The sequence below is a fragment of the Chrysemys picta genome, chromosome 7 (genome assembly GCF_011386835.1).
Source record: "Chrysemys picta bellii isolate R12L10 chromosome 7, ASM1138683v2, whole genome shotgun sequence".
NCBI classification, from domain to species: domain Eukaryota; kingdom Metazoa; phylum Chordata; order Testudines; family Emydidae; genus Chrysemys; species Chrysemys picta.
Window position 1 is genome coordinate 1,732,883 of NC_088797.1, and position 26,361 is coordinate 1,759,243.

The following is a 26,361-nucleotide window of genomic DNA, read 5'->3' on the forward strand; positions in this document are numbered from 1 at the left end:
GAGTGTCAACTATACCCCCGCCGCCTCCACCACCAGCAGCTCCTCCACTTCCTCCTCAAATGGATGGGGCAGTGCATCCTGACCCTTCGCCTGCTGACAGTGCCAGCCGAGAAGCCTTACTTAGCTCCATTCAAAACTTTCAGAAAGGAGCTTTGAAGAAAGCAGACACCTGTGACTACAGTGTTCCCAGGATCAGCTGAAGTTAACTCTTCACAGCAGGATCGGATATTTTTCCCTTGAACAACTGTCCTCAGTTGAAGTGTGATCAGCCACTTCATGCTGGTCTATTATTTTGCAGCTGTTTGTTCAGAGCCATTTCAGCTTTTTCTAGGGAAATTATTTCTCCTTGTCCTTGAGTAGCAGCACTACATCATTTGAACTACATCGCCATATTGTGGTGGTAACTATTGACTTCAGTTATTCCAGTTAAAATGAACTTCTTTAGTTAAGTGATTTTTGGGGAGGGAGGTAGGTAATGCAATATTTCTACGATCTGAAAATAAGAACAAGCATGAGGATACTGACTCAGTACATCTGATTCCACCCGACCCCTTGTTTCAAACACACTTGAAAAATCTAATGTTAGTCTGCCCTATTTTCCTATAATTCCTTGTAGTTGGCACATTACATTTTTGCTGCATCAAAAATCAGCCATTTGCTTTAGATAATTTTTTTTTTAAAGCACTTAATCCAAAAGTGTAGTACACTGGTGAGGGAACTGTAGATTTAACTTTGTCTCTATGGCATATTTGCCATTGGAGGGTACTCCAAAATTCAACAATGGTGCTCATGCTTGTATGTAATGCACTGTTGGAATGACCCCCCCAAACATGTAGCTGGTTCCAGTTACCACATGTGCAGGGGAAACAAACAACCTGTTAATTTAGGCAATAAAATGGGAGTTAATTTGGCACTGATTATTCAACACAAGTTCTGGATTGGGGAGTTTTCAACACAGGTAAAATTTGCATCCATATGAAATTAATCTTGTTCTTGGGGAAGTTACAGAACACTTTGTTTTAGATGCTGACTGCTTGAAAAGATTTTATTCTGATTTGCTTAAAACCTTAAACAAATTGCACTTTAAAGGATTATAGATAATCCATTTTAAATTCAAGTACACATCAGTGTTTACTATGCAGAGAATGTCATTGTGTATAAAGTTTCATGTAACCTGTGATATATATTCAGTCATATTTTTATTAAAATAAATGTTGTTGGAATTCCTCCAGTCAGAGAATGAGGGTCCCTGCTTTTAAAATAAAATAAAATAGTGGGGCTGTAAAATAGAGAATCTAACATAGCAGAAGCTTCTACACCCTGCATTGAAGTGAGATGGCCATTTTGCTATGGTCAGAAGTACTGAAATGATAGACAGTCAGGAACCTGATGCAGCACTAGCCTAAGCGAAGGGAAAGAATTCAGCTCCTTGGGTATGTGAGTGAGGCTCGTTCAGTTCCCTCCATGAAAATATTTTGGTATTGCATCTGACAGTGACTGATGCATGGCCACAACTGTGATAGGCTGTGGTGACCAATCACTAGCTGCTCCTGAAACCATTGTTCAGAAGTTTACTTACTTTAAAAGTGCTTCCCTCTAGAACAGTAACAGCACTTGTCTAGTTCCTCTGATTTCACTATTGCCTCCTTTTTTTTAAAACACAGCCCCTTGCTATCTATTCATTTCCTTATTCAGGTTAGGATTGGTCTTAAACCTTTACTTACAACATCCAAATGAGGGTTCCATTATTTCTAAAGTTAAGACCCCTTAGCAGTCAAGCTGTCTAACCTCAATAGTGGCAGTTGCTTTAAAAAAAAGTGGTGAAATATTTTCAAATGATGCCTTTTTACCAGGACTTGATCATGGATTACCCCTCTGGTGAAACTGAGTGGATGAATGAGGTATAATTAAGATTAGAGTTTTTTGGACAGGTGCTCCTGTTGACCATATGATCAAAGTATTTATACAGCATTTAAAGTCTTAACCCTTTTGTAGTAGATCTTCCTCTAAGTTTTTAGATCTCGCAGGCTACTTTGGATTGAACAAAACTAGTCCACACTGACTTATTTCCCCTCTACAATCAGTTTATCTGACAAAGGGGAAGCTACTGTACTGGACACCATGAAAGTGAATAGCACAAGTATTTTCTTGGGACTGATTTTGCACCTAAAGAGCTGGTAGTCCCACCCTAATAAGCATTTTAAAAAACTGCACCTTGAGTCAGGCAGCTGTAACTAATGAGCTGCAGAAGAGCATGGTTTTAAATAAAAAAAACCTGCTGCCTGCTGGGCTGAAATGCTCACCACTTTCTTCTTTCCTCCACCCAAGTAGAGCAACCACTGTACTGCAGCCAGCATCTCTCATTGCCCTCTGCAATTTACCTCACTTCTGTGCAATTCAGGAAGAAGAAACTCATCACAGCATTGGTGACCCTTTATGCTAGCAGGGACCTCTTTGACTTTGTAATTAGAGGGACAACCTCCTTGCCTCATGGCAAGGGTAGAACATCCCAGTGGCAGCTACCTCCCTTCCCCCACTGAACTAGCTAGTTTTCCAGCAATAATTACAGCCACAATGTAGAAGATGAGGTGCCAGCTCTAGAATACCACTGATCTCCAGCACTAGGTAAACACAGTTGGTTAAAACCTTTAACATTCACTTAATCAGCAAATGCTCTCCTCAAGCATGCTATCATGCTGCAGTCCAGTCCTAGACACCACCACTTAAGTGCTTATTGCTATTTTCAGGTGCATTTTGGGTCAAAGATTATTTTTTTACCATTTGTAAATCAGAGGGAGGCTTTAGATCCCTTGATATGGTAACATTTTCTTTTCACATTCTGTAATCCTTAAGGCTTTCAATACAGACTCACACTTTTTACAAAATGAGTCTGGTAGCCGCAAATGTAAGCGTACTTTACTGCTTAGCTTGGTAGATGAAAGTAGTTGAGGATGACCCACTAAACACAGATTAACTACATAAATACATTTAAAAGGTCACCTAAACCTTTCCCTCAGTACAAAGAGGTCAACAGAGCTATATAACATTGTTATGAATACATGGTTGTAGTCTGTTCCATTAATGCTCTTCTTAAGACACACATGTTACAACGGCATGCTGTATATACACCCTAGATATTTAACACTTTCTTCACTGCAAATATGATATCTTTCACTTGAGGTAAGCAGTTCTCTTCCAAAATCTTTGCATAAGGCATAGGAACATCTGCACCTGTGAGACGCACAGCTGGAGCATCCAAATAATTAAAGGCAGGTCCTGGAACAGAATAAAAATGTCTTAGAAAAGGCTCATGCAGATTTAGCTACAACTTTTTTCAAAGGAGTTAGGGTCTCAAAGTGATCCAGGGGCCACTCCCTCTATTCCTGCAGCTGTCCTTTGACATGTTAACCCTGTAGATATTCTTGCTTAATTCTCACTGTCTTCACACACTCAATTCAGTTTACAAGGGGTGGGGGAAGGGAGATGTGTCCCATGCTCTTCTGGGGCACATTACCAGGTTGCTTAACTCACTGCCACCTACACAGCCCCTGCAAGCTCTGCCATGCTGGCTCTAGGGGGATTGGCCACAGTAGAATAAAGAGGTAAAGGTTTTCACTACCATGTGCTTTTGTTTAACTATTTAAAATAAGTTTAGTCAAATCAAGTTTCCTGTTAAATTTCCTCTTTCTCCCCACCCTCCCCTCCCAAAAAACAGTTGTCTTCACAGCTAATGGATCATGAAAGCCGTATGTTTAAGGTTAGTGAGCTAACTTTGGAACCATACAAAGTTAAATAAGCTATAGAAGCTATTCTGACATACCTTCCATGATCCTAGCACAAATTTCAGCTCCTACTCCAAATTGTGGCCAGCCTCCTTCCACTGTTATAAGATGGTTTGTCTTCACAACACTGGCTTCTATACTTTCCACATCCATTGGTCTAATAGTACGGAGGTTTATCACCTTAGAGAGAGTATTAAGTGGGTTTTTTTTTTTTTTGCAAGAGGTCCTTTAAGCCTATCTATAATTGCATAAGTGGTTAACTTCACCTTAGTACTTTTCTTGTTTTAGTCCTTGAGAGGATAAGTGGCTAAAGAAAGTCAATGCTTCAAACTGAGATCTAGGGCATTTCCTCCAACTGGGTGTATTCTGCATCCATTATTTTAGCCATCTTTCCTCTGCAGAGGAGCCTAAATTCTGTATTTCAGCTGTCATCACGCCCACAATCCAAAGAGGAACTACGCACTTCGTTCTGGGATAGGATGACTAATTTTAGCCACATCATGCTACAGACTCCCATCTCACCCTCCAGCATGTCAGAAGTCTGACTTTCTAGTCATCCCTCCCTGAATAGAGGTGTATGCAATTAGCATTGCACACACATTCACTTGTGTTTTTCTGCATTAAGCCTCCTTAGATCAGGGCAAACAATAGACCTTTCACTACCTCGATGTAGTTTAAAATGTGAACACCCGACTCAGGCCTTGTCTACACACCTTAACTAATTGATTTTAAAACCAATTTAAGTTAGTGAAAAGGCTGGACATCAGAATCAGTATAGACTTGACCTATATCACTGTGACTTATAGCCTGTTCCGGACAAGCTAGGTCAATAGAAGCCAGATTTGTACCGATTTGAGTGTCTACACAGCCTTTGATTTAACTGAATCAATTACAAATAAACCCCACTTTAAACTGGTACAACTGTTTAGACAAACCCCCTGGTCACCCCTAGGAATCCCACTAAATGGCATCCTGCCTAGTTGCAGCACTACGGCCACGCATTAACCTCTCTCACAAACAAGCTTCCCTTGTGCTTGTGATTTTGACTTAGACTTACATCCATGGCATTAAGTTTTGCCCAGCTCTATGATGGGAAGTCAGGGGATGGCAGATATATGAAAGGAACACATTTGTCTCATCATGGTTTAAATCCGTGATGAAAGAGTACTTTAAAGTGCAAACAGTTTACTGGGCTTAATTTTGCGGGGCCTTATTTTAAAGAGTAAGGAATTTCTTCACGAGGGACTAGAATCCTCCCATAACACACCTCACACTCCACACCTTCTTTGACAAGTACAGCAGCTGCTTCCAGACAGTGTCCAACAGATCTGGAGTGTGACACTAAAGTAACATGGGTTCCTGAAACACAGAAGCTGGTGATGGATCAAGTTACATAAGAGTTAACTACAGAAGTCAGATCTTCCTCCTACACCCTCAGTAGCCTTAAAGCTCAGGACAACACAGTCCAGCTTTGAAATAGTAAGTACATAAGGACTGAATATTGATTTAACTGCACTTTTTTTAGTCTATTCAAAAGTAACAGATTTATACATTAGGAATAGCCTGAAATTCAACAACTCAACTCAGCCTGAGTTTGCGTATTTGAGGTGTCCGACACTTGTACTCTACATGCAGAATGAGTAGCATTAATTTGCCACGGTAGGCTATGAAGTTCTTCTCATCATTGCAAACAAATTTATGTATAAGACATTTGAACCACGGCAAATTTGTTCAGCACATCAAAGATCTAAACAAAAGTAGTTGTCTGAATACAAGGAAGGAAGAGAAATGTGAGATTTCACTCAGCACATAGGCCTATTACCTGGTTCATTCCAGACTTGATCCAGAATTGCACCTTTTTCCTAATGACCAAGATACTTTGTGGCCAAAAGGATGGAACCAAGTGATTTTTTTTTTTTTGTTAACAGGAGGTTAGTGTACAGTATGTTAAAGTCCAAACAAACTCAACTTCCAGAGTTCTGTCCCTTCACATACTCCCTTCTTGTGGAATAGGCAAGTGTTTTGTATGTGAAATACATGATTCAATTAAAGTGACCCAACAGAGGAGGAGAATTTGAGGAGCAGATTATGTGAAATGTTCCGAACTTACCTTGCCTTTCTATTTTGGCTTTTCCAATAGGAACAAGAAAGTCCTTTGATTGAGCTTCTTCTGCCATTTCAAAAGGGACTCCATACATCAATTCATTTTCCAGCATCACAACTGAAAACACATCAAGTGCTTACTTTGGTTAGTTTGATGCACTTCTCCAGATGAAATTATACAGCATCATCCAACCTCTCCTCCCTACTCTACCCTCCCCCCAAGTTCCTAAAGTGGTAGGGGGCTCCATTATGCTCAACTCTTGGCTCACTTACAAGAGGGCAAACAAGTGCAATAAAAGCATAGTTTAGGTAGCACGTTTGTATCAGCATGAAATATGACTCAGTTAACTTGAGCAGCTAGTAAGTTTGACTAAATGATCCTGTTTGTTAACACGGTAAAAAAAATAAACCAGGAGCATTTAAGTTTGGTGATTTGAGATATTCAGTGATAAGCAGAAGCCGAAGACCTGATCCAACAACCGTTCCCATGAGCAGTCCCATTATCGACGTGGGAAAGGATGCAGGAGGCCGGTTCCTTAATAGGGCAATACAGTACCAATTATTTTCCTACTTGGTCACTACAGAAATTAAACATCTGGGTCTCCCTCTAAAACTGAATTTAAACAAGAGGACCTAGGGCCAGGAGTTTGTGCAAGATTTCTCCCTTTAAGTTCCTGGAAGTCTGCAAAAAAGTCATATCATGCTTTAGGAAGATTTTAAAAGAGAACTTTGGCATAATGGAACTCTCAACAATAGTAGTTAATAAGCACATTTGTATAGGAGACTGACCTCCTGAGAAAGTTCTGTCCAACACTGTGGAATGAACTAAAATCTATCACAAGCCTTACCACTTTCTGCTCCAAGTGCCAGGCACATTATATTAGAAAAAGCAAAGTCAAAGAAAACACATAGTAATAGATATTTATATATTGAAGACATGGTACCAAAACAAGACATTCTACTGCACATGCTTCTCTCTCTGGGGAGAGAAGGAGAATCACCACCAAGTCACAGGTGCATAGTCATGTGTGCCTGCTAGCATTAAAGCCACTGTATGGAGCAGCATGCCCCCTTAAAATTCCAGTCTTTAAAAAAAAATCAATGCATCAAAGGTGCCCAATACTACAGTGATTTGTGCGGTATGGTTAATGGATAGAGTAACTGACTTTTCTACTCTATAAATGTAGACTCAACAAGATGGCACTACTGAGTTAATAACTAGCATTTATAACTAGACAAGTTAGAAACCTGTGTATGTGGTTTGTTTTTCTGGGACAGCTCAACTTCAATAGTCTTAATTTTCTGTGAAGTTCTTAACCACATACTGCAGCTGAGCTGGGAAAGGCACGAACTGATCACATAACTTGCCATGAAGTCAGCTGCAGATACTATACGCAAGGAAAAGTGTGCGCAAAGACCCTAATTGCTCTTATAAGGGCATGGAGAATCTTTGCACTAAAGCTGTGATTTTAAACAGCCTAGGTGTTAATTTAATAGTTAAATTTGCTTTTAAAAAACATTTATTTCAGAGACGAATTGGAGAGTAAGTTAAGCATCTGGCACTTAAATCATTAGACCATGGTATTTATAAAAAGTTAGTCACCTGGATTGTCATCCCGGACTGATGCTTTAAGCAGACCTTTAGCATCCTCTGAACTCCAAGGGCTGACTACTTTCAGTCCAGGACAATGCCCATACCAAGCAGCAAAGCACTGTGAATGTTGTGCTCCTACTCCAGCTGAGGCACCGTTGGGACCTCTGAAGACAACTGGGACAGGCACCATGCCTGCAGACATGTAAAGTGTCTTGCCAGCAGAATTTATAACTTGATCAATTGCTTGCATGGAGAAGTTGAAGGTCATGAACTCACAAATCGGCCTCAACCCAGCCTGTTAAATTAAGACAGTTAAACTAGTGTTAACTGCTAATACAGCTATCATAATAGCAAGGTATTTTGCATTTAACATTTTTCTGTTAAATGGATTAAACAGAGAGAAAACGGATCACACTTCAAAAAGTCAGAAGTTACTTACCATAGCAGCACCTACAGCAATTCCGGTAAAGCCCATCTTCAAAAGAAAAAGAAACTAAGGATGAGTATGACTTTCAAAAGACAGGGGAGGGGGTGGGGAGAGATTAAAAACATTCTAATTTATTCATACCTCTGATATAGGAGTATCTATTATTCTCTTGTCTCCATATTTCTTCCAGAGACCTCTGCTAATCTGCAATTAGCAAAGACAAATTGGGTTGCTAAGATTAGATTTCCAAATGTTAGTTAATTAAGTTAATAAACATGAGTCTACTCACCTTGTATGCACCATCATATTGGGCGACTTCCTCTCCCAACAAAAATACTCTCTCATCCCTCTCCAGCTCCTCATCTAGTGCCTGATTCAATGCATCACGGACAGTCACCTGATAAAGACGGGTTAACTGTTCAGGGCAAGTACTTTACAGCATAAAAAAGGAGTCTCCGGTGAAACGCCCCAGCGGCGCTCGGTATACACCGACAGCGTCACAGCTACCGAACTAGGCACAAGACAACGATTTGAAATAAGCGAGGGGCGGTTATAGGAAAGCACCACATGCCGCCTTCTCCCCGGGAGAGGGGGTGAAGACAGAGGGCGTCACTTGGCCCTTCGGAGCAGTATGTATTCAGACCGCGTCACGGCGCCTCAGACAAGTGACAGGCGGACTCGCAGCCTGCCTGCCCCGGTGGGGACCCGGGGCTACCGGGATGCCCCCCCCATTCCGGCCCCACAGGCTCCTCCCCCCCGGTCCTGGCCCGTTCCCACCACCCCGCCCTCGAGCTTGGGCAGCTGCCCCGCCCCCTCACCGGCGGGGGGGGGGGGGGGGGTTGTGGCGGTGCAGTGGAGGCTGCCCCCCCCCCCGCGCTCCGTGACCCCGTTACCTGGACGGCCGCCGGCGCGGAGCCGTGAATCCCGCTGCGCAGCTGCAGCCGCCGCCCCAGGCCCTGCGGAGAGACGGGCACAAGCGTTAACACGGAGCCGGGGGAGCGTGAGGCGGGCGGGGGCAGCCGGCCCGACCCTACCTGCTGGGGCCCGCACCGCACCAGCCTCCTCAGTGCCCCTGCGGCAGCCGCCATCTTGCCCTCTGCCTGTCGGCTCCACACGTCACTGCGTAACAGCTTGTCTGTCCAATCAGAGCTGGGACCGCCCCCTCACTGCCAGGCAGACGGGCGCAGGGGGCGGCGTTATCCAGTTATCGCGAGAAGAGACGGAAGCGGCCCTAGGGGTTGTCTTTGCCTCGCTTCCGCCCTTCCGTGCATTGAGCGCGTTCAGCGAATCCGCGGGCCGAACGTCCTCTTGCCCGGCGGCTATGGTGAGCCGCTTGGACCAAAACTAGTACGGAGGCGCCATCCTTTACAGCTTTGCCTTCCCTGGAGGGCAGGCGCCCATGGGAGACTTGTCTCCAGCTGCTGATGTCACTCAGACTTCGCTTGTTTGGCCTGACGTTGGCCATGCTGGGTGCTGCTTCCAGCTGGTTGGGGTTATGTTGGGAGGGGCGAAGGGGGATTTCAGACTGGTGGGTGCAGGTGCTTCTGAAAATGAAGCTGGGGAACATTTGTTATTCTTGACCACGTAACAAAATTCTTGAGTCAATGTTTTTCGTTCAGAGGCGCCTGTGAAACTTAAAGGGTTTCCGTAGTGTCAGGGATGTGCCTGTGAAAATCTGCCCCCGTTATAAGGCCTGGTCTACACTGGGGGGGAGGGGCAGGGGGCTATCGATCTCAGTTACACAACTTCAGCTATGTACGACGTACTTAGACCTAGTCACCACAGTGTCTTCACTGCGGTGAGTTGAATGCTACCGCTCTCCCGTCGATTCCACCTGCGCCTCTCGCAGCGGTGGAGTATAGGAGTCGACAGGAGAGCGCTCGGGGATCAATTTATTGCGTCTAGTCTAGATGCGATAAACAGACCCCCGCTGGATCAATCGCTGCCTGCCGATCCGGCGGGTAGTGTAGACATACCCTAAGCCTCTGTGGTTATGATAGGGGTTGCAATGGGACTGAGGTTAGCGATGGTCCTTACTGTCTGTGGGAGCTCGTTCCACACTCTGCTGGCTCTTGAGAAAGGGCCCAGGGGCTTCGTTCTTGTAGTAGCAGAACGTTCCATTAGCCTAAAGAAGCAGAGCTGCAGGCCACAGGTCTCACTCCAGAAGATGAGTGCGTCACAAGGCACTTGCATCCCACTGCCCAGAGTTCAGCTGGTACTGGGGAGACTCTGGTAGTTGCCTTGCACAGTTCTGGCTGTTGTGCTGCGTCACAGTGTTTGGGTGTGGTGTCAGACAGTGAAGTCACAAGATCCCAATACTTGCACCAACACACACTAACGGTGTTTCCAGACACCACCCTGGAGCTAAAGTGGCTCCCCAGGGTGTGTCTTCTGTGTCATACAGTGCCTATGCTGCTCCACTGGGATACCGTCTCCATGTGATGTAGCTATGCTGGCCCCAGAGCTCCAAAAGTTAAGTTAATGAGATGGGATAGATCCATCGAAATGGGGCTGGATCTGTGTACCCAAAGCAGGGGTCAGACTGGAAAAATCAGTGCTAGCAACACTTTTTAGGTGGAGCCTATATAGGAAGGATGGGCTCCACCTAAACCAAAATGGAACCAGATTGGTGGCACTTAAAAAGGTCATAGAGGAGTTTTTGAACTAATGGCTGGCAGACACAAACATGAACATAATTTGTTGGGGAAGAGTCAACATGCTTTATGTAAAGGGAAATCATGCCTCACCAATCTACTAGAATTCTTTGAGGGGGGTCAACGAGCATGTGGACAAGGGAATCCAGTGGATATAGTGTACTAAGATATTCAGAAAGCCTTTGACAAGGTCCATCACCAAAGGCTCTTAAGCAAAGTAAACTGTCATGGGATAAGAGGGTCCTCTCATGGATTGGAAACTGGTTAAAAGATAGGAAACAAAGCATAAGAATAAATGATCAGTTTTCAGAATGGAGAGAGATAAATAGTGGTGTCCCCCAGGGAACTGTACTGGGACCAGTCCTATTCAACATATTCATAAATGATCTGGAAAAAGGGGTAAACAGTGAGGTGGCAAAATGTGCAGACAATACAAAATTACTAAAGATAGTTAGGACCCTGGCAGACTGTGAAGAGCTACAAAAGGATCTCTCAAACCGGGTGACTGGGCAACAAAATGGCAGATGGAAGTCAATGTTGATAAATGCAAAGTAATGCACATTGGAAAACATAATCCCAACTACCCATATAAAATGATGGGGTCTAAATTAGCTGCTACCCCTGAAGAAAGAGATCTTGGAGTCATTGTGGACAGTTCTCTGAAAACATCCACTCAATGTGCAGCGGCAATCAAAAAAGCAAACAGAATGTTGGGAGTCATTAAGAAAGGGCTAGATCAGGGGTAGGCAACCTATGGCACGCGTGCCGAAGGTGGCACTCAAGCTGATTTTCAGTGGCACTCACACTGCCCGGGTCCTGGCCACTGGTCCAGGGGGCTCTGCATTTTAATTTAATTTTAAATGAAGCTTCTTAAACATTTTAAAAACCTTATTTACTTTACATACAACAATAGTTTAGTTATATATTATAGACTTATAGAAAGAGGCCTTCTAAAAACATTAAAATGTATTACTGGCAGGCGAAACCTTAAATTGGAGTGAATAAATGAAGACTCGGCACACCACTTCTGAAAGGTTGCTGACTCCCAGGCTAGATAAGACGACAGAGTATATCATATCGCTGCTATATAAATCCAGGCACATCTTGAATACTGAATGCAAATGAGTCAATCTGTCTCAAAAAAGATGTATTGGAATTGGAAAAGGTTCAGAAAAGGGCAACAAAACCGATTAGGGGTATGGAACAGCTTCCGTCTGAGGAGAGATGACTAAAACTGGGACTTTTCAGCTTGGAAAAGAGATGACTAAGCATGGATAGGATTGAAATCTATCAAATCATGACTGGTCTGGAGAAAGTAAAGAAGTGTTCTTTACTTGTTCTGATAACACAAGAACCAGGGGTCACCAAATGAAATCATTAGGCAGCAGGTTTAAAGCCAACAAAAGGACGTCTTTCTTCACACCGCGCACAGTTAACCTGTGGAACTCCTTGCCAGAGGCTGTTTAGCAGACCCCCAGTGGTGTTGTACGAATTACTGCACCCCGGACGTACACCTACACGCAGTCATAGGTGCTGGCACTAGGGTGTGGGGGGCGCTGCACCCCGGCTTGAAGCGGTCTCTATCAGACACAGGGTTCCCAGTTCAATGGCTCTCAGCTCCGCACAGCAGGTTCACGCGCCGGGGAGCGCGCGGGCCGCAGTCGCTGCACAGCCTCTGGGGGGGGGAAGAAAGAGGCATTTCGAGCGGGGCAGTGGGTGCGCGCGCACCCCCCTCCTCCGCCCCCGCCCCTCCCGGCTGCGGCAGCCGAGACACGCGCGTGCGGACCCCGCCCTGGCCAGGCCGGCGCGCGGCTGCGCGGCGGCGGGGGGGAGGAGCCCGGGCGCGGGGCGGGGCCGGGGGCGGAGTCAGGGCCGCGCTCCAGGAACGCCGGGCTCGCGCTCAGTTGTCCCCGCTGCTGTCGCCGGCCTCTCCACAGCCCGGGAGCCGCGAGCGCAGCCGGTGAGTGGGGGCCGGACGCCTGGGTCCCGTTCCCGGGGTGGGGCCCGAGGGCGGGGCCGGACGCCTGGGTCCCGTTCCCGGCGCTGGGACGGGAGGGCGGGGCCGGACGCCTGGGTCCCGTTCCTGGGGTGGGGCCCGAGGGCGGGGCCGGACGCCTGGGTCCCGTTCCCGGCGCTGGGATGGGAGGGCGGGGCCGGACGCGGGGGTCCTGCCCGCTCCCCGGGGCCGCGGGGCGCAGCCGGGCCCAGGCGGGGGCCCCAGGGCGGACGGGTGTTCGGGGTCCGTGTCGTGACCCGCCAGCTGGGTGCGGGGGCCGGGTTCTCACGCTGCTCCCCGAGCGTGGGGCCGGTGCAATCCCGGGGCCAGGCGTCGGCTCTACCCTGGGGGCTCATCCCCGCGACCCGCGGGAGGGAAAGCTCTGGGCAGCCCTGGTCCCCGGGGGACCCCTGCCGTGCACCGCCCCTCGCCTGCTCGGGAGCCCCTCGCCCCATGCGAGCCCAGGGGCGAGGCGCGATTTCCCTGTACCCGCTGGCTCGTCCCCCACCCAGCGGGCTCAGCTCTGTGGCTGGTAGTTCTGGTCTTTACTACGGTTTCAATCAGTTTGCCGCCTCCTGATTCAGGATTACCCGCCTGTAATTGTCAGGATCGCCTCTGGAGCCTCTTATCAAAATTGGCATCACGTTAGCTATGCTCCAGTCCTTTGGTTCGGAAGCGGATTGAAATGAGAGGTTACAAACCATAGTTAGTCGTTCTGCAATTTCACATTTGAGTTCCTTCAGAACTCTTGGGTGATCCCGTCTGGTCCTGGTGATTTATTACTGTTCAGTTTATCAAAACATCCCCTGACACCTTTTAAAATGGAAAACTTTATAGCTAAAAGAAAAGGTCTGAACTGTGTGTGTGTGTGTGTGTGGTTTTTTTTTTTTTTTTGACAAAAATTGTTTGATAAAGCTCTCCCCCTTAAGAGCTGAGGATGCTATAAATGATCATAAAGTAACTAAGCATGCAGAGATGAAAACATTAAGACCACCTATTGTGTGTGAATTTTGTTTTCTTGTTTAAAGTTAAATAGCAATAAAGAGTAATATTTATTGTCTGTAACCTATTGTAGAAAAAAATTGGTTCTGGAAATGTATAAACCATGATTCATTGCGGAGTAAAGCAAAACGGCCGAGTTACACCCCTTGAACAGGGTTGTATTAAGGAAAAAGTCAAGTCAAAAATCGTTTAGTTAAGAATAATGCTGGGCTATGATGACATTTCTATTGTATTTGCAAATGCAAGCAGCTTGCTGTGCCAACTTGGTTTCTTTTAACTCAAGTGATGGCCTTAAATTTCTTCCATCCATTTTCTATGAAAATATTATCTTTCAAACTCTGCACAGCTGAGGAGAAGAGAGATTCAGTACAAATGTAACTATCGATACTTGAAGCTAGGACATTTGTTTCATCTCTATATGTGTGAATGCCAGAGACAGTGACCTATCTTAAGTGGGTCTCTGGGAGTAGCGAAATCTATGTAACTGTGTAGTGGGAGTGCTAGCTTTGCAACCTTTGAGATGAGCTCTGCAACAGTCTTTAAGATGTCTATAAATTCATGAATGATCTAGAAAGCCAAGATACCTATTGAAGGCACACAGACAGGGTTAATATTTTGATACTGGAGTAACCATTAAAGACTGGAACTAGGAGTGACTTTTAGTTGATTTATTGGAGAGAAATGATTAAGCTGTAGGCTCTAAAGCAGTTGTCTGTGGACAGTTGGTCTGCAAACAGCTGGCAGGTCACATGGTGCTGGCTGTCCTCTAGTCTAGCTGCTAAATTGCAGGAAAAGATAACTAAAAATAAGGAACGGTTTCCTAATATTGTATTATTGGGGTGAGGTTGGCGCATGGCACACTCTCTTCTAAAATGGGGTCCACACAGTGAAAAGCTTAAGAACCCCACTGGGTTAAATCTCTTCCAATCTGGCTTGAACCTTCATCCACAGTGTGGATGGTGCAGATGAGAATGCTCAGATGGCTCTGATTATAATTTGTACTCTGAGCCTGCGCTGTGTCTCTCTTTCCCTTCTCTTCCACCCGCCCCCCCCCCCCAGCTCCATGGAAGTAATGGGACTAATGACTGTAATAAGCACTACGCCTGATAGTAAGGTAGCATAGTAGATCTCTAGAGTCATGAAATATTAAACAATTTTTTCAGAAGCTGCTCTGATATAAATGAGATCACACTGATTTGATATACTGAGATCATTCATCATCAGACGGCCACTTATCAATCACTTGCTTTCTACTGTTCGTTTGATTTTTCTTTTTTTCCTCCATTGCTGAGGTAAAATGTCAAGCATGCTTAACTGTTCTAGTGCTGTGTGTCTTGCCCAAAAAAGCTTATTGAGGACAGTTTTCTTTAGCTGCCCTAAAATCAGCCTCAAATGATGGCGCTCAATTAACCTTTGATTATATGGTCAACATTCTGCATAGAGTGGGGGAAATGGCTGTGGGCTAAATAGGGCTTAAGTGGAGCCTTATGCTAGCTTGCTGATTTTAACCCCGAGAGAGCATTCATTCTCTTTAGTTGCAGATAAGTTATCTTAAAAGATTCTGTGGTTAAATCCCTTTAACTAAAATAATTCAATGCCTTGAAAGGCAGAGCTGTCAAAGGCTTCCCTCGCCATTCTAGTCTGCCTCTAGATATTCATTATGCTTGAGTCGTACCTGACCAGAATAAATAATCACTATACACGGAGTTGCCTAGAAACTTCCAGGCTAATGGCTAATGCTGATGAGGAAAGTTAATTGTTTCGAAAGCACGTGGCATTTTCACTTAGGATGTGATGCAGTTTTAATGCTGTTATTGAGTATTTCTAATGTGCTCCTCACTTTAATATTATCTTTGCCTTAGCAGATTTCTGTATGTCTACTGACTTTCAAATCCTACACAAAATCAATGCAGCTTATTGAATGCCCGTTATTTAATTATTTATTTATTGATACGTGGGCTTGTCTGAGCGAAGTGCTTTCATAAATTATTCACCCTGGTGTTACATAGCAGTGCTGTGATCAAGTGAAGCCTTTTGCTATGGTACAGACAGGAAGATGTAATCTATTTCTTTCCCTTTATGATCACCCAAAAGGGTAGCTTTTGCTTGATTTATCAATGCCGAGGGTTGGAAGGTTGCAGTTGACTGCCATCGGCTACATAATGGAAATTTGAAAAAGAAAATCTCTTATGTCGGTGAGCATGTACTGTCTTATTCTTCCTTTATAAAATGTTACTGCTGCTTCACACCTACTTTGCAGACAGGAGGATCTCTTTTCCCATTGTTTGCTGTGCAGTTTAAGTAGCCAGCTGTCCTTGATGCTCACTGTTCACAGAATATCAGGGTTGGAAGGGACCTCAGGAGGTATCTAGTCCAACCTCCTGCTCAAAGCAGGACCAATCCCCAACTAAATCATCCCAGCAGGGCTTCGTCAAGCCTGACTTTAAAAACCTCTAAGGAAGGAGATTCCACCACCTCCCCAGGTAACCTATTCCAGTGCTTCACCACCCTCCTAGTGGAAAAAGTTTTTCCTAATATCCAACCTAAACCTCCCCTACTGCAACTTGAGACCATTACTCCTTGTTCTGTCATCTGCTACCGCTGAGAACAGTCTAGATCCATCTTCTTTGGAACCCCCCTTCAGGTAGTTGAAGGCTGCTATCAAATCTCTCCTCATTCTTCTCTTCTGCAGACTAAATAAGCCCAGTTCCCTCAGCCTCTCCTCATAAGTCATGTGCCCCGGCCCCCTAATCATTTTCGTTGCCCTCCGCTGGACTCTCTCCAATGTATCAACATCCTTTCTGTAGTCGGGGGACCAAAACTGGATGCAATATTCCAGATGTGGCCTCATCAATGCCAAATAGAGGGGAATGATCACTTCCCTCGATCTGCTAGAAATGCTCCTATTAATGCAGTCCAAAATGCCGTTAGCCTTCTTGGCAACAAGGGCACACTGACTCATATCCAGCTTCTCATCCACTGTAATCCCCTAGGTCCTTTTCTGCAGAACTGCTGCCTAGCCACTTGGTCCCTAGTCTGTAGCAGTGCATGGGATTCTTCCATGCCCTTTAAATTTTAAATTAATGGAGATATCCTATCTCCTAGAACTGGAAGGGACCTTGAAAGGTCATTGAGCCCAGCCCCCTACCTTCACTAGCAGGACCAAGTACTGATTTTGCCCCAGATCCCTAAGTGGCCCTGTCAGGACTGAGATCCCCACTTTGAACTTTAGGGTACAAATGTAGGGGCCTGCATAAAAACTTCTAAGCTTAATTACCAGCTTAGCTCTGGTTCGGCTGCCACCATTTTCAATGGATTCCCTCCCTGGGAAACCTTGAAAAACCTTCACCAAATCCCTGGTGAAAACAAATCCAACCCCTTGGATTTAAAACAAGGGGAAATTAACCATTCCCCTCCTTCCTCCCACCAACTCCTGGTGAATCAAGATCCAAAACCCCTTTGGATCTAAAACAAGGAAAAAATCAATCAGGTTCTTAAAAAGAAGGTTTTTAATTAAAGAAAAAGGTAAAAATCATCTCTGTAAAATCAGTATGGAAATCAACCTTACAGGGTAATCAAACTTAAAGAGCTCAGAGGACTCCCCTCTAGTCTCAGGTTCAAAGTACAGCAAACAAAGAGAAACACTCTAGTAAAAGGTACATTTACAAGTTGAGAAAACAAAGGAAAACTAACACGCCTTGCCTGGCTATTTACTTACAAGTTTGAAATAGGAGAGACTTGCTTAGAAAGATGTGGAGAACCTGGATTGATGTCTGGTCCCTCTCAGTCCCCGAGAACGAACACTCTCCCAAACAAAGAACACAAACAAAAACCTTCCCCCCCCCCAAGATTTGAAAGTATCTTGTCCCCTTATTGGTCCTTTAGGTCAGATGCCAGCCAGGTTACCTGAGCTTCTTAACCCTTTACAGGGAAAAGGATTTTGGAGTCTCTGGCCAGGAGGGATTTATAGTACTGTACACAGGACAGCTATTACCCTTCCCTTTATAGTTATGACACGCCCCCCAAATCACAGATAGTGTTGGATGTTCGGTTCCACACTGGCTGTGATTTCTTCCTGGAGTTCTAGGAGAAAACAGAGTTAATAAGACACATGTACCTTTAGACATACTACTGATTATATAAAAACTAACAATATGTTTCATTCCAAGAACAATTGTTAACCAGTTAACTCTGGGAAACTTTCCCGGGAAAGTGCATCAGCCACTTTGTTAGAAGCTCCCGAAATGTGTTGTATTTCAAAATCAAAATCTTGGAGAGCTAAACTCCACCGAAGAAGTTTTTTGTTATTTCCCTTGGCGGTATGAAGCCACTGTAGCGCAGCATGGTCTGTTTGTAGTTGGAAACGCCGTCCCCAAACATATGGGCGTAGCTTTTCCAGCGCGTACACAATGGCGTAGCATTCCTTTTCACTGATTGACCAATGGCTTTCCCTCTCAGACAGTTTCTTACTGAGAAACACGACAGGATGGAATTCTTGATCCGGTCCTTCCTGCATTAAAACTGCTCCCACGCCTCGCTCGGACGCATCTGTGGTTACTAGGAACGGTTTGTCAAAGTCTGGGGCCCTTAGCACAGGGTCAGACATGAGTGTTGCCTTAAGCTGGTTAAAGGCCTTTTGACACTTATCAGTCCACTGAACTGCATTTGGCTGTTTCTTTCTGGTTAGGTCTGTCAGCGGGGCGGCGATTTGGCTGTAGTGGGGTACAAATCGCCTATAATATCCAGCCAACCCTAAGAAGGATTGGACCTGTTTCTTAGACTTTGGAACCGGCCACTTTTGGATAGCATCCACTTTGGCCTGTAGGGGATTTATAGTTCCTTGACCCACCTGGTGCCCCAGGTAAGTCACTCTGTTTTGGCCTATTTGACACTTTTTAGCCTTAACAGTTAGTCCTGCCTGCTGGATGCGCTCGAAAACTTTTTCCAGGTGCTCCATGTGCTCTGCCCATGAATCAGAAAAAATGGCCACATCATCGAGGTAGGCAACTGCAGATTCTCCCAATCCCGCTAGGAGACCATCTACAAGTCTTTGGAAGGTGGCGGGTGCATTTCGCAACCCGAAAGGAAGTACATTGAATTCATACACCCCTGCCTGGGTGACGAAGGCTGACCTTTCCTTAGCGGGTTCATCTAGTGGTACTTGCCAGTACCCCTTGGTTAAGTCCAAAGTAGAGATGAATTGGGCATGTCCCAATTTCTCCAATAGCTCATCTGTGCGTGGCATTGGATAGTTGTCAGGACGAGTTACAGCATTTAGCTTACGGTAGTCCACGCAAAAGCGTATTTCCCCATCTGGTTTGGGAACTAGAACCACTGGAGATGCCCATGCACTCTTAGAGGGGCGGATTATACCCATCTGTAGCATGTCCTGGATCTCCCTTTGTATAGCTGTTTTGGCATGAGGTGACTCCCGGTAGGGTGGGGTTCTAATAGGGTGAGCATTACCTGTGTCAATGGAGTGGTATGCCCGTTCGGTCCATCCTGGAGTGGCTGAGAAAATTGGTGCAAAGCTTGTGCACAGCTCCTTGATCTGCTGTCGCTGCAGACGTCCAAGGGTCGTGGAGAGGTTCACCTCTTCCACGCCACCATCCTTTTTTTCCTTCGTAGTAGACACCTTCAGGCCACTCCGCATCATCTGTTTCCTGGGCTGTAAACTGGCAAACGTTTAATTCTCTGGAATAAAAGGGCTTAAGAGAATTAACATGGTATACCTTAGGCTTTATGTTGGAGGTGGGGGAGGCTATGAGATAGTTAACAGCTCCTAGGCGCTCCTGGACCGTGAATGGTCCTTCCCACGACGCTTCCATTTTATGGGCCTGGAGCGCCTTTAAGACCATGACTTGGTCTCCTACCTTGAAGGACCGTTCTCTGGAATGTTTATCATACCAGGCCTTTTGCTCTTCCTGAGCATCCTTTAGGTTTTCTTTAGCAAGGGCCAAAGAATGTCGGAGGGTGTTTTGTAGGTTGCTTACAAAGTCTAGAATGTTTGTTCCTGGAGAAGGCGTAAACCCCTCCCATTGCTGCTTCACCAACTGTAATGGCCCCTTAACCTCACGGCCATACACAAGTTCAAATGGTGAAAACCCTAAACTGGGATGTGGTACAGCCCTGTAGGCAAAAAGCAACTGCTGCAACACGAGGTCCCAATCATTGGAGTGTTCATTTACAAATTTACGTATCATGGCCCCCAAAGTTCCATTAAACCTCTCCACCCGGCCATTGGTTTCATGGTGGTAAGGGGTGGCAACCAAGTGATTCACCCCATGAGCTTCCCACAGGCTTTCCATGGTTCCTGCCAGGAAGTTAGTTCCCGAATCTGTAAGGATGTCGGAGGGCCAACCTACCCTGGCAAAAATGTCTGTTAATGCCTGGCACACACTTTTAGCCCTGGTGTTGCTTAAGGGTACTGCTTCCGGCCATCGGGTAGCAAAATCCATGAAAGTCAGTACGTACTGCTTTCCTCTGGGTGTCTTCTTTGGGAAAGGACCCAGAATATCCACAGCTACGCGCTGAAATGGGACCTCAATTATGGGTAGTGGCTGGAGAGGGGCTTTAACCTGGTCTTGGGGTTTTCCCACTCGTTGGCACACCTCACAAGACCGGACATAATTAGCAACGTCCTTGCCCATTCCCTCCCAGTGGAAGGACTTCCCCAACCGGTCTTTGGTTCTGTTCACCCCAGAATGGCCACTGGGATGATCATGGGCTAAGCTCAAGAGCTTTACCCGATACTTAGTGGGAACTACCAACTGCCTTTGAGGATGCCAGTCTTCCTGGTGCCCACCCGAAAGAGTCTCCTTGTATAAAAGTCCTTGTTCTACAACAAACCGGGATCGGTTAGAAGAGCTGAGAGGCGGTGGGGTGCTCCGCGCCGCCGCCCAAGCTTTCTGAAGGTTGTCATCTGCTTCCTGCTCGGCCTGGAACTGTTCCCTTGATGCTGGAGACATCAGTTCCTCCTTGGACTGTGGACTGGGGCTTGGTCCCTCTGGAAGCGATGCAGGTGCTGGGGCTGTTTCCATTGACTGTGAACCGCTGTCCGCTGGTGCACTATGTGGTATCTCAGGCTCTGGCTGAGCCTCTTGGGTAGGGTTATCTGCTGCTTCTGCCAATTCAGGCTCGCTGGTGCCCTCTGGCGTTGGAGTTGTAGACGGGTTTGCAAGCGCTGGACTCAGGGCTGGCAATGGTTCTGGTGCTGGTTGCGTTGCCGGTTCCGGTTCTGGGACTGGCTTTGGCTGGGTCTCTGGGATTGGATCCACTACGGCTGTTGCAGTCGTTGGCAGGGGATCCAGTTCCACCACCTTTGTCTGGGTCTCCGGTAACACAGACGGGGCCCTGGTGGACGGCTCAGGAACAGGGATGGGGGTGAAAGCTTGCTTAGCCTGGCTGCGGGTGACTATTCCCACCCTCTTGGCTACCTTCACATGGTTGGCCAAGTCTTCTCCCAGCAGCATGGGAATGGGATAATTGTCATAGACTGCAAAAGTCCACATTCCTGACCAGCCCTTGTACTGGACATGCAACGTGGCTGTAGGCAAGGTTACAGATTGTGACACGAAGGGTTGAATTGTCACTGTAGCCTCTGGGTTGATGAGTTTGGGGTCCACTAGGGATTGGTGGATAGTTGACACTTGAGCCCCAGTGTCCCTCCAAGCGGTAACCTTCTTTCCGCCCACTCTCAAGGTTTCCCTTCGCTCCGAGGGTATGAGAGAGGCATCTGGGTTTGGGGATCTTTGGTGTGATTGGGGTGTAATGAACTGTAATCGGTTGGGGTTCTTGGGGCAGTGAGCCTTTATATGTCCCAGTTCATTACATTTAAAACATCGCCCTGCTAAGGTATCACTGGGACGATGTTGGTTGGTGGATACTGCTGTGGTGGGGTGAGAAGGCGTCTGGGGTTTCCCTTGGGATGTGGGTGGGGCCTTGGGTTGTCCCCGGTGGTAAGGTTTTGTTTCGGCTTGCCCCTTCTGATATTCGCTCCAACTGCTACTAGTTTTTTTCTTTTCTGCCACCTCCACCCATTGGGCTCCAATCTCCCCCGCCTCAGTTACAGTTTTGGGCTTCCTATCTAGGATGTACCTTTCTATTTCCTCAGGAACACCCTCTAAAAACTGCTCCATTTTTACTAGGCAAAGCAGATCTTCCAGAGATTTAACATTTGCTCCTGATACCCAGGCATCACAATTTTTGTCAATGTGGTAGGCATGACGGGTAAATGACACATCCGGTTTCCACTTTAGGGCTCTGAACCGCCGACGGGCATGCTCGGGTGTTAGCCCCATTCGGAGTCTGGCCTTGTTTTTAAAAAGTTCATAACTGTTCATGTGTTCCTTAGGCATTTCAGCCGCCACCTCTGCTAAGGGTCCACTGAGCTGCGGCCTCAGCTCTACCATGTACTGGTCTGCAGTGATGCTGTATCCAAGGCAGGCCCTTTCAAAATTTTCTAAGAAGGCCTCAGTATCATCGCCTGCCTTGTAGATGGGGAATTTTCTGGGATGGGAAGTGGTACCGGGAGGGGGGTTGTTAGCATTGGCTGGTGCATCCTGCTTAGCTTTTGCCACTTCCAGTTCATGCTTCCTTTCTTTTTCTCTCTCCTCCATCTCTTTTTCTTTCAGCTCCATAGTTCTCTTGTGAGCCTCCTCTTTGGCTTTTTCCAGCTCCATCTCTCTTTTATGGGCCTCCTTTTTGGCTTTTTCTTCTCTTTCTCTCTGCTCTGTCTCGAGTTTTGCTAATTGAAGCAGTCTCTGATGTTTTCTTTCATTTTCTTCTGCTTCTAGTTTGGCCAGTTCTATTTTGTTAGCTACTTCTTTGGTAGTCATTTTCCTGTTTTCTTGTGCTGGGTAACCCCCTCTGCAGTGGGCTGAAACTGGGAAGCTCTCAGCTCTGGCTGCTGCAGAGTTAACAGTAACTTTCTAACTAGCTACTCCCGAGGATGTAAAAAGAAAAAAAAAAAACAATTCAGCTTGTAAATACCTTTTACCAGTCATTTGCTAATTGAACCCTTCTCTTAACAAAGGACCTGTAAAAAAAAAAACTTAACACCTCTGCCTTCAGGCAAGGAGAGATAAGATATGCATCTATCTACTTCCAGCTCGGTTTTCCAAGCAGCTAGAAGGAAAAAAAAATCTCACTGGCTTTTGGGTTTAAAATGATCCCACCACTGCCACCATGTCAGGACTGAGATCCCCACTTTGAACTTTAGGGTACAAATGTAGGGGCCTGCATAAAAACTTCTAAGCTTAATTACCAGCTTAGCTCTGGTTCGGCTGCCACCATTTTCAATGGATTCCCTCCCTGGGAAACCTTGAAAAACCTTCACCAAATCCCTGGTGAAAACAAATCCAACCCCTTGGATTTAAAACAAGGGGAAATTAACCATTCCCCTCCTTCCTCCCACCAACTCCTGGTGAATCAAGATCCAAAACCCCTTTGGATCTAAAACAAGGAAAAAATCAATCAGGTTCTTAAAAAGAAGGTTTTTAATTAAAGAAAAAGGTAAAAATCATCTCTGTAAAATCAGTATGGAAATCAACCTTACAGGGTAATCAAACTTAAAGAGCTCAGAGGACTCCCCTCTAGTCTCAGGTTCAAAGTACAGCAAACAAAGAGAAACACTCTAGTAAAAGGTACATTTACAAGTTGAGAAAACAAAGGAAAACTAACACGCCTTGCCTGGCTATTTACTTACAAGTTTGAAATAGGAGAGACTTGCTTAGAAAGATGTGGAGAACCTGGATTGATGTCTGGTCCCTCTCAGTCCCCGAGAACGAACACTCTCCCAAACAAAGAACACAAACAAAAACCTTCCCCCCCCCCAAGATTTGAAAGTATCTTGTCCCCTTATTGGTCCTTTAGGTCAGATGCCAGCCAGGTTACCTGAGCTTCTTAACCCTTTACAGGGAAAAGGATTTTGGAGTCTCTGGCCAGGAGGGATTTATAGTACTGTACACAGGACAGCTATTACCCTTCCCTTTATAGTTATGACAGGCCCCCTCAAGGATTGAACTCACAACCTTGGGTTTAGCAGGCCAATGCTCAAACTACTGAGCTATCCCTCCCCATTCTTGAACCTCATCAGATTTCTTTTGGCCCAATCCTCTAATTTGTCTAGGTCCCTATCCTATCCCTACCCTCCAGCGTATCTACCACTCCTCCCAGTTTAGTGTCATCTGAAAACTTGCTGAGGGTGCAGTCCACGCCATCCTCCAGATCATCAATGAAGATATTGAACAAAACCGTCCCCAGGACCGACCCTTGGGGCACTCCGCTTGAAACCGGCTGGCAACTAGACATGGAGCCATTGATCACTACCCGTTAAGCCCGACAATCTAGCCAGCTTTCTATCCAGCTTACAGTCCATTCATCCAGCCCATACTTCTTTAACTTGCCGGCAAGAATACCGTGGGAGACTGTATCAAAAGCTTTGCTAAAGTCAAGGAATAACACGTCCACTGCTTTCCCCTCATCCACAGAGCCAGTTATCTCATCATAGAAGGCAATTAGGTTAGTCAGGCATGACTTGCCCTTGGTGAATCCATGCTGACGGTTCCTGATCACTTTCCTCTCTTCTAAGTGCTTCAGAATTGATTCCTTGAGGACCTGCTCCATGATTTTTCCGGGGACTGAGGTGAGGCTGACTACCCTGTAGTTCCCCGGATCCTCCTCCTTCCCTTTTTTAAAGATGGGCATTACATTAGCCTTTTTCCAGTCATCCGGGACCTCTCCCGATCGCCATGAGTTTTCAAAGATAATGGCCAATGGCTCTGCAATCACATCCGCTAACTCCTTTAGCACCCTCGGATGCAGCGCCTCCGGCCCCATGGACTTGTGCTCGTCCAGCTTTTCTAAATAGTCCTGAACCACTTCTTTCTCCACAGAGGGCTCGTCACCTCCTCCCCATGCTGTGCTGCCCAGTGCAGGTCTGGGAGCTGACCTTGTTTGTGAAGACAAAGGTAAAAACCCCATTGAGTACATTAGCTTTTTCCACATCCTCTGTCACTAGGTTGCCTCCCTCAGTCAGTAAGGGTTCACACTTTTCTAGACTTTCTTCTTGTTGCTAAAATACCTGAAGAAACCCTTCTTGTTACTCTTAACATCTCTTGCTAACTGCAATTCCAAGTGTGATTTGGCCTTCCTGATTTCCCTCCTGCATGCCTGAACAATATTTTAATACTCCTCCCTGGTCATTTGTCCAATCTTCCACTTCTTGTAAGTTTCTTTTTTGTGTTTAAGATCAGCAAGGATGTCACTCTTAAGCCAAGCTGGTCGCCTGCCATATTTACTATTCTTTCTACACGTTGGGATGGTTTGTTCCTGCAACCTCAATAAGGATTCTTTAAAATACAGCCAGCTCTCCTGGACTCCTTTGCCCCTCATGTTATTCTCCCACGGGATCCTGCCCACCAGTTCCCTGACGGAGTCAGTCTGCTTTTCTGAAGTCCAGGGTCTGTATTCTGCTGCTCTCCTTTCTTCCTTGTGTCAGGATCCTGAACTCGACCATCTCATGGTGACTGCCTCCCAGGTTCCCATCCACTTTTACTTCCCCTACTAATACTTCCCTGTTTGTGAGCAGCAGGTCAAGAAGAACTCTGCCCCTAGTTGGTTCCTCCAGCTCTTGCACCAGGAAATTGTTCCCTACACTTTCCAAAAACTTCCTGGATTGTCTGTGTACTGCTCTCCCAGCAGATATCAGGGTGATTGAATTCCCCCATGAGAACCAGGGCCTGTGATCTAGTAACTTCTGTTAGTTGCCGGAAGAAAGCCTCGTCCACCTCATCCCCCTGGTCTGGTGGTCTATAGCAGACTCCCACCACGACATCACCCTTGTTGCTCACACTTCTCAACTTAATCCAGAGACTCTCAGGTTTAAGAGTCTGCAGTTTCATACTGGAGCTCTAAGCAGTCATGCTGTTCTCTTATATACAATGCAACTCCCCCACCTTTTCTGCCCTGCCTGTCCTTCCTGAACAGTTTATATCCATCCATAACAGTGCTCCAGTCATGTGAGTTATCCCACCAAGTCTCTGTTATTCCAATCACATCATCATTCTTTGACTGTGCCAGGGCTTCCAGTTCTCCCTGCTTGTTTCCCAGGCTTCTGCACTTGTATCTAGGCACTTAAGATAACTCGTCCTGCTTTCTCAGTATGAGGCAGGAGTCCTCTTCTCCTGGTATCCCACTTCCCCACTTACCTCAGGGCTTTGGTCTCCTTCCCCCGGTGAACTTAGTTTAAAGCCCTCCTCACTAGGTTAGCCAGCCTGCTGCTTGTTAACACAAGTCTGAGTGAGGCTCCAGTGTTGTTATGGGGAATTTATCAGAAACCCTCCCCGCTCTTTCTCCCTGGTGTAATGCAGCTGTGTGTTGCACTTTGTGCTCAGGTTGAAGATTCTTAAAAGCAAATACAAGCTGCGAAGTCTTGTTTTCTTGACCACTAATTCCTTTACTGTTGATTAAATGAATTCTAGTATATGGCAGTCGAGCTGGTGTTCTAAGGTTGTTCCCACCTTTTAGGTCAGCATTCATTTGCTACTACACTGCTCTGAGGTGCTCTCCACCTCATGGGACTCCAGTGTGATTAGTCGTATTTGACTGGGTTGCTTTTCATAATTTGCAAAAAGTGCCTGTGGCGGAGCTAGTACCTCATCGGCCCCTTAGGTCAGGGGGGTGGGAGGTAGCACAGACTCTCTACGCCCAAGTCCATGTTCTAAACCCTTCTGTAGTTTGCACAGGGTGGCCCAATGGCCTGAGTCCATCTACTTCCCCTTGCCGATTGGGGTAGTGCAGCC

General features: G+C 46.1%; 3 protein-coding genes across 21 annotated transcripts in view; 2 read left to right on the forward strand and 1 right to left on the reverse strand.

Annotated features, from left to right (window-relative positions):
- PXK (PX domain containing serine/threonine kinase like) overlaps positions 1–1,231 on the forward strand; it is a 54,828-nt gene extending 53,597 nt beyond the window's left edge. For 15 of the 16 annotated variants that reach the window (XM_065552909.1, XM_065552908.1, XM_065552897.1 and 12 more), the window contains one exon: positions 1–1,231. Coding sequence is in view for 9 of the 16 variants with exons in the window: in XM_065552897.1 (XP_065408969.1) it covers positions 1–200 (200 nt within the window). In the remaining 7 variants the exon portion in view is untranslated. The other variant, XR_010589377.1, reaches the window with a different exon arrangement.
- Positions 1,014–9,083, reverse strand: PDHB (pyruvate dehydrogenase E1 subunit beta). 3 transcript variants are annotated; one of them, XR_010589378.1, is made up of 10 exons: positions 8,941–9,083; positions 8,800–8,862; positions 8,196–8,303; positions 8,048–8,110; positions 7,919–7,954; positions 7,489–7,774; positions 5,893–6,003; positions 5,050–5,155; positions 3,821–3,962; positions 1,014–3,276 (listed from the first exon to the last, which is right to left on the reverse strand). XR_010589378.1 is itself a non-coding variant. In XM_005295956.4 (10 exons), exons 1-10 carry the CDS (start codon positions 8,992–8,994, stop codon positions 3,131–3,133), a joined length of 1,101 nt encoding a protein of 366 aa, XP_005296013.2. In that variant the 5' UTR covers positions 8,995–9,080; the 3' UTR covers positions 1,014–3,130. The 3 variants fall into 3 exon arrangements, 1 of the variants encoding a protein (XP_005296013.2); XM_005295956.4 differs by having other exon boundaries at positions 5,050–5,141; positions 8,941–9,080; XR_010589379.1 differs by lacking the exon at positions 5,050–5,155.
- KCTD6 (potassium channel tetramerization domain containing 6) overlaps positions 8,443–26,361 on the forward strand; it is a 22,533-nt gene continuing 4,614 nt past the window's right edge. Inside the window, exon 1 of one of the 2 annotated variants that reach the window (XM_065552915.1) lies at positions 8,443–8,535. The gene's annotated coding sequence lies outside the window, so the exon portion shown is untranslated. Of the gene's footprint in view, positions 8,536–12,392; positions 12,521–26,361 lie in introns of those variants that run through there. The other variant, XM_065552914.1, reaches the window with a different exon arrangement.